Genomic DNA, 8,593 nt, shown 5'->3' on the forward strand with positions numbered 1-8,593 from the left:
GCTGTTACGCAAAAACCGCGATAGAGTGAAGCCGCGGAAGTCGAAGCGCGAAGTGGCGAGGGTTCACTGTACTCCTTTTATCACTTAATATCCCTGGGCGGGGGGTGGGGTGGGGTGCAGATGGTTTATGCTTATCTGCCAACTTAAGGGTTGGTAGATAACACCTCCCCCACCCCAAAGTGCTGCAGAAGAAAGTCGGGGCAACCTGCTGGCATAAAGATGACAGCCAAGAAAACCCTCTGGTTCAGTTCTGTTCCATAGGAAATGGAGTTGCCGCAAGTCAGAATCAACTCAAATTCAATAGGTTTTGGGTTTCTATACTTTCTATGGTTTGATTTTAAAAGGGATAACTCACATGCTCACCCATGTCCAAGGCAGCACTATTCATAATAGCAAAAAGAGAGTAACTCATAGAATTATGAGGGGTTTTTTCTTCACATGCTTACAACTATGTCTGTCACCTGGCAAGCAATCAGAAACATGAGTTACTAGTTTTTAAATATTTTTATGAAATTGATCATTCTGGATTTGGGAAGTCAAATGGAAATAAAGCTATGATTTAGATAATGGTTATTTCATTTGTTTGTAAAAATATATTTATGTTTGTGTAAGGGCAGGTTGACTAGAGAAACAAAGCCAGAGACACTCATATTTGTGTAAGAAATAACATATCAATAAGTTATTATATATTAGAAAAACATCCCAGCCCAGTCCAAATCAAATCCATAAGTCCAATACTAGTCCAAAAATTCTTCTTCAAACTCACACAGTGACAAACAATGATGCAGAATGCAGGAAGATCACAAGTTGGTGGTTGCAAAGTTGTGTGGATCCAGTGGCAGTTGATGTATCACAGAGCTCTGTCAACAACTAGGGTCAGCCAACAGGAAGGTGAAGGCACAAGGAGAGAAGGGAGGTTCCCAAGACTCTCCTTATGAAAAGGCCACACCCACAAGAAGGCACCATCAGGCTGGGATCTGATTGACAGATTGAATACCACCTCTACACTTTTATATATCTTCAAGTTGACATGAAATTATATAACTAATGTAGACCACCTCTTGTCAATGTGACACGTTTACACAACTCTTTAGCCATAACAAAAATTTAAAACAAATACAATAGTAAAATTATATCTATATGTATAAAATTTATATCTATACCTATAAAAATTACATCTATACCTATACAAATTACATCTATACCTATAAAAATTATATATATATATTATATAAGATATAAAATTATATATATACCTATAAAACTAAAATGGATGATTCAATATGTCTCTCTCATTTAAACATGACATTCTATAAGTGAATGAAACAAAAATATCTTATACCTAACAATTGCAGTTAAGTAACACCTACCCCTTAATCCTATAATCCTGTGAATATATTCCCCCACCTATGAAAGTATGTAAGCCAACAACTTCATTGCCTTTATCCGCCACATTTGGGGTATCCAATTTCTATTCTGACAACATAAGTTATTATATATTAGAAAAACATCCCAGCCCAGTCCAGATCAAATTTACACCAACCCAGTGCTCTGAGGAGACAATCATATTCTTTGACATGAAGAAACTTCATTCCAGTTGGAACTTTGTAAAGTCCGCAACCATAAGCAAAGGCAAATCAGGACAGGCCATCCATAAAGTCTGCAGCAACATGCAACAGTTCATAGGCTCAAAAATCTTCTCTTCATCTGGTCGGATTCTGATCAATTAATTCAATGTGGGTTGCCTCACTTAGCCTCACCACGGTGCCCATTGGTCACCCTGCCTTTAGACCACGGCCCCGTCACAAATTCTCAACAAATCCAGCCACCTTGTGCTAGGTCATACATAAACTTCAGACCAGTCAACCCACTCTTTGCCTTCTTTGCTGGCATTTCCTACTAACTCATTTAACAGACTAATTTAATGGTTGAAGGCAGTGGGCTTACAAATTCTCTCTATTCATACTTCCCATTAATAATTTCTATCACACATTATATAAATAACAATTGGTAGAAGAAATTAGTATAATCCTAGTACAGCCAGACCCTAAACAAATTATTAAAACAGTCAAATTCAATCCTATCTTAACTAAGCTATCCCATTAATACGTAAAATGGCCTTAGGCCTCTAGCTGCTTCAAGCCAGGGCCAGGCCTTCTGTCAGCCATTTTGACTAAGCAATATGGCTTCACAGAAGTGAAGTCATTTCACAATTTGTTAGGAATAAACAAAGACAAAGTCTAGGAATCAAAACCTTCACTTCCCATGACCTTTTAGAGAAAGCAATTAAGTAAACAGTGTGGCTCTATGTGACCTCCAGCTAGCCAAAGAAGAAAAACTACCCTAAAGCAGGCATCCGACAAGGATGCACTCTCCATCTTCATGATTTGTTTCTCTAGTACCCCGCTCCCAAGGTACCGTAATGTATGAGGCTGGGTTGACTAGAGAAACAAATCCAGAGACACTCAGATATGTGTAAGAAAGCGTTTTATATCAAGAAGCAATTATATATCAGAAAGCATCCCAGCCCAGTCCAACACCAGTCCATAAGTCTGATACTAGTCCATACATCTCTCTTCAGACTCATGCATGGACTAGTATCAGACTTATGGACTGGTGTTGCATCTTTCTTACATCTTTATGAGGAACAGGAATGGGAATATCGATACCAAAAGGGTAGAGATGGGGAGGGAGGGGGTACCGATAGAAATGAATGGCACATAACCACACACCCCCATCCAGGGGGAAGGACAACAGAAGCCAGAGGGGAAGGGAGATAGCAGTTAGTGTGAGATATGAAAATAATAACAATCTATAATCTGTCAAGGGGCCACAAGGTGGGTGGGGAGAGAAGTTGATCTCAAGGGCTCAATGGGAAGTAAATGTCTAGAAAAGAATGATGGCAATATATATACTTATATGTCGGATACAACTGATGTATACATTGTAACAAGAGTTGTAAGAACCCCCAATAAAACATTCTAAAAAAATCCAACAAAAACATAACTTTTAAATTACAGTTATGAGAGGGTCAATAAAAGTAGAACGTCATAAAAATTTAAAAAAAGAAATTATATAACTACCACAATGCCTCTCAAATAATTTTAAAATTGTTGATACGGGATTGACTCTCCCACCTCAAAAGTTTACTGACCCCTGTATTCACTGTTAGTTCTCACTAGTTCTCAATCTTCATCAGTCTCCATTTCTACATCCCCCTGACCTATACGCGATAATTCTGTTTTATACCACTCCCCATGGTTTTGCTTAATGTCATTGAGGATGGCTTCCATAGTATAGCCAAACTCAATGACACTAGAAATCCCATTCAGGTACTTGTAAGAAAAACCAGCAGTATGCATGGCTACTAGTTCGAAGGATGAGTTAAACACTGGAGAGCCAGAAGACCCAAAGTAAAAGCTGGTGTCATAAGTAATCACATTAGAATCATCTAATTGTGGCTTGAAACTGTTCTCCGTCTGCAAAAAAACATACGGTATATTGTGACCCAGGGCTTCCCCAGCATCTATTCTGTTTTTGCATGCTTCTTCTCGACAACTCAGAGGGATCATACAACAATTATCAGTCGACTTTTCCTTTCCATCTGGATAGCCAATAATATGTAACAACCCATTAAGTGGTACAACCTGAGCTTTTCTATCACATAGTTCCAAAGGCAGTTTTTGTTCACGTATCTTCAGTTTCAGGACAGCATAATCAAGAGCTACATCAGACACCTCGAACCAAGGTTCAAAGGTAAAGCGTTTGAATCTGCTAAACTCTTCATCATCATCAAATGTCATCCATGCAGATGCACTAATTACATCTGCCCACCTACTTGGCTCTATTCCTTCTCCTACAATGCAATTTGTTACATGCCGACAAGTAAAAATGAAGGGTTCTCTATAAACAAAGCCAGTAGCAGATCCTGTGTTTCCATTGTTGTTCCAGGATATACGCCCAACACCCTCACCAAAAGTAACGAAATTTTTGTGTTCTCTCATCGTGGTGGAGTTACTGACCAGTTTCCCAAAGTTTTCTTTATGTAATTTAAACAATGCATTTTTCTTCCTCTTGTCTTTAATTTCTTTGTTTAAATATTCTGTGATTTTTTTACTGTCTTTCTCCAAACTGGGATACTGGTCCATGATTTGTGTATTCAACACACTGGCTGTTCTTTGCACTGACTCAGAATTCTGAGAGATGGCTCTCTGGGGGCTGGTTTTTCTCCTTGTTTTTTCAACCTCAAGTTCAAAGAGCCTGCCCTCTAACTCATCGACTGGCTGCGTGTTTTCTATAATGAGTTCCAGGTTTTCAATAAGTTTCCATTCCTCTTTCTCCAAAAAGGAAAGAAACCGCCCATCCTTGTATAGTGCATCCTTGATAGTTTCTCCTTTGAAGGCATAGACGCAGAGCTGGGACCCTTTTATGTGAAGCTGATTGCACTTAACAATCCTTCTTTTCTCCTTGCCAATTGCAGAAATATTAAATTTGATACAGTCAGCACCAACGGTTGTTTCAAGCCGATGATGTATCTGATTCCCTTGTTTACTCTTGGTTACTACAAATTTAATTTCCAGGTGGGACCCTTCAGGAATACAACTAAGGGGCATTCCAAGGTTTAAGTAACCTTTGATGTAGTCTGTGCCACACACCAGCATCTCTTTGTCTGGCTGAACTTTCATCACATTTTGGACAGCTTTGAGAGAATTGAGTGCCTCATATAAGCTATCTGTCTTTTTGCATCTGAGTGTATGTTTCCTGTTCTCATTGCCCTTGCAGTTGACATTCAAGGTAATGGTCAGATTGACCAGGTCTTCTGGATTTTGCCAAGGCGAATGAGATCTCCGAGCTTGGGTGTCATCAGTCATAGTTCTAGACCTCATCTCCATTTGAGGAATATTCTCTTGTTCTTTACTGACCTAAATAAATAAAAAGGAGGTTAGATGCTTTAATACTCTGAATGCAACCCTAGTCTTTAGCTTTCCTTTCAGTATTCAATTCACCCAATTTCTATGGGACATCGATCTCAACAGGTGAGTGAACAGAATTAGACCAGAGTTCGACTTGGGATCCAAGCATACGCTGAGTTTCCTGTCACATCAGTTAGAGGAACTGTTGATGTCTCCACATTGGAGTGTTTTTCTGAGAAACAGAAGGGGGAACATACAACCTTTTTGGTGGATGCATCAGAAACAGGCAGTGTTTGGAAGTCTCCCATCTCTCTGAGAGTGTCATATCAGGCTTTGTTTATTATTTTTCAGTTATACAAATTTTAAGAGTGGTGGATTCTACCAAGCATTTTCCTCTTAAAGTTCTAAATCCTCAAATAGTAAATATTGATATATTATCAGGCTGACATATTAAACAACCCTTAGTTCAATGTTAGACTAGTGAACCAATCATGTGTTTTAATAGTATATTACAGCCACTTCTCATAATAAGTACCTTGATTCACTTAGCATTTATCATAAAAATAACTTAAATTATTTCCTTTATTAATCAACAAATCCCTGCATCCTATGAAATGAAGAGGAGCAGAGGCGGCCTTCCTACTCTTTGGATGGGAAAATGAAGGCTCAGGAAGTTTTTCTTGTAAGTACCTTCCATCAGGTCACACAATAATAGAGGGATGAATGGAATGAAAGATTAAATGAAATATTATGTCTGACCATGCCCAGCACAACAACTAAACCATAGTAGATTAAATTGTAATCTTGGTTCTCCTTACAATATGAGCACTAATATTCTGGATGGAGGCTTTGAGCTTTAGGGATTGTTAGCTACTAACCCAATGGCCATTGGTTCGAACACGACGTACGTGTAAGTTTGCTATGAAGACTGAGGACACCACTCAAATAGCATGCATTTTTGCTTTCACTCCCTCATTCAGTGCATTGGGTGGAGTCCTGGTGGCATGGTGGGTTTCATGTCGGGCTGGTGACATGTCAGCAGTTCAAATCCACCAGTTCGAATGCATGGGAGCCTTTCTCCGCCTGTAAAGATTTACAGCATCAGAAGCCCAAAGGGGGCCAGTTCTACTGCACCCTAGAGGGTAGCTGTGAGTCAGCACTGACTGCATGGCAGTGAGTTGGATTTAGTATATTGTATTGGCTGTTTTTCTTTTCTTTTCCAGAAAGCGTTATGATAGTTTTTGATTAAAAGCTACTTTGACGTGGTCAAAATCATGGCTACAATTTTCCTTCCACCACAAAAAAAGAGAGAATAAAATGAATTAGAAACGTTTAAATTTGTTTATGAGTCCCATTTTCAGTATCCAAATAGGTGATTTCTTGGCAGAAAGAATTATAAAAGCCTTTTCAAGAATGGATATATCTCATCCTGGTAGACTGTATTTCATGGATGTTATGTATACACGTACTGGAGAAAAATACTGCTCAATCTTCTTATTATTCTTTCCACCAAAGTGGGACTTCTTTATCTTCTGCTTGTTAGAGCTCATGATGGCTTGAAGATGAACGGGCAGTTCAGCTGAAACAATAATTTTAAAAAGGTTCATGTCAGAGCATCTTAACAGTTATAATTATTGTAATCTTATTGCATAAAATTATCTGGGGTCCTGAGTCCCACCTTTCTATTTCAGTTCCAGCCATCCTCTATCCCCACTCTAGACGTTGATGTTAATTTAAAGAGAGTAGATCTACCAAGTATAATACCTCCTCCATCTCTTTCTCTCTCTCTCTCTCTCTCTCTCACACACACACACACACACACACACACACACACACACACACACACACACACACGCTGCCTTTTATGGAGCAGGGAGGCCCTGGGGGTACAAATGGTTAAAACACTCAGGTACTAAACAAAAGATAGGGCATTTGAGCTGCCTCAAAGGAATGATCTGGTAATCTACTTTTGAAAAACAAAATCAGCCAATGAAAAACTGTTCTTTATATAGGGTCTAATCCTGTGGTATATAGGGTCTAATCCTGTGGTATATAGGGTCCCTGGGAATTGAGGCCAATTTGATGGTGACTCACAACAATAACAACTCATCAATGATAATTTTTATCAGATCACCGGGGTTCAAAGATCAGGATTCAAACATCATTTATTAGCTACATGACCTTGGGCATATGAATGAAGCATTCCCAGGCCCATTTTCTTCACCTCTAAGATGGGAGTAAGGTCTCTGGGTGATGCAAATGGCTTATGCTCAATTATTAACATAAAGGTGGCGAGTTTGAACTCACTCAGTGGCTCTAGGAGGAAAGGCCTGACAATCTGCTTCCTGTAAAGGTAACAGCCAAGAAAACCCTATGGAGCAATTCTATTCATGGGGTCATCATGAGTTGGGGTCAACTCCAGGACAACAGGTTTGGTTTACTAGTTGAGATGGGACTAGTGGTATAACCTCTATTGAAAATAAATAATATGATGAAGTTTTCTGTTTTACTCATATATAGACCACTTGTCTGTCAGCCACTATACACTTGGATGTTTTTGCATGGCACACACAAAAATCAAATTGACTACATCTGTGGAAAGAGACAATGGAGAAGCTCGTTGTCATCAGCTAAAACCAGGCCAGGGACTGACTGTGGAACAGACCATCAGTTTCTCATATGTACGTTCAGGTTGAAGATGAAGACAATGAAAACAAATCCTTCTCTCTCCTTCTTACTTTCATTGAGTCGATGCCAACTTACAGTGACACTTTAGGACAGAGTAGAACTAGCCATGTGAGTTTCTGAGACCGTAACTCTTTACAAAGGGTAGACAGCCCCAGCTTTCTACTGGTGGTGTGGAACTGGTGACCTTCCATTTAGCACCCCAATTTGTAACCACTAAGTCACCAGGGTTCCAGGGGAGCCAAAATATGACCTTGAGTATACCCCACTGGAATTTTAAGAGCATCTTGAGAACAGCTTTGCCTCAATGGTCTAAAACAGCTCGGCCAACACTTGCCAATGTTCCACGGAGCTGCAGGAACCTCTGCCCAAACTCGGCAGTGATCTACCTGACCATGGAAATTCTGCGCACCATTTGGGGTATTCTACACCAAATCAGGCAACCCACCAGTCTTCTGGGGCACTCCCCTTGAGAGTAAAGCCACAGGAGGGTAAAGTGGTAGGTTAATTCCATAGTGAAATTAGCTGTAGACAGTTCGAAGAAGAATTCCTACAAGTCACCCCGAGAGTGCCAGTGCTCTCCAGCTCCCTGGAAAATGGCACCTGGCTCCTCTAAAACAATGAAACGCAAACAGCAATCAGCCCCCAAGAACTCGACGAAAAAACAGGAGAAACAAAAGGCAAGGACAGAAGATGTCCTGAAACTAATGACGTGAATAGAAGAAGCAGACATTGATCTGCCACAAAAATAAATTTTCAGAATGCTGCTTGGAGTCATACAGGATATGAGAGAAACAATACAGAAAAAGGATGAAATGATAGAGGAGAAAAAATCCATACACCAGAGGAAAATACAAGTGCTTAGGGACGAGATAACAAAAACCAGTAGCAGACTCATAGACTCATGGAGGAAGCATAGAACTGCAGTGACTTGGAGGACAGCCAAGCAGACTAACAAACACAAACAAAAATCTAATAAGATCATCAGAGAAGCT

The 8,593-nt window shown here is 39.7% G+C and overlaps 1 protein-coding gene across 1 annotated transcript; it reads right to left on the reverse strand.

The window, feature by feature from the left end:
* Positions 1 to 3,185: 3,185 nt before the first annotated feature.
* On the reverse strand, positions 3,186 to 4,871 carry FAM111A (FAM111 trypsin like peptidase A). Its single transcript, XM_030887519.1, has one exon. The coding sequence runs from the start codon at positions 4,869 to 4,871 to the stop codon at positions 3,186 to 3,188; it is 1,686 nt and encodes a 561-aa protein (XP_030743379.1).
* Positions 4,872 to 8,593: the final 3,722 nt, after the last annotated feature.

This window comes from Echinops telfairi, unplaced genomic scaffold (genome assembly GCF_000313985.2).
Source record: "Echinops telfairi isolate 266 unplaced genomic scaffold, ASM31398v2 ScPeMD7_7416;HRSCAF=8454, whole genome shotgun sequence".
In the NCBI taxonomy this organism is placed as follows: Eukaryota; Metazoa; Chordata; class Mammalia; order Afrosoricida; family Tenrecidae; genus Echinops; species Echinops telfairi.

Excerpts from the sequence above, each read along its gene's own strand:
- FAM111A (XM_030887519.1), bottom strand. The coding sequence starts at position 4,871 with ATGACTGATGACACCCAAGCTCGGAGATCTCATTCGCCTTGGCAAAAT.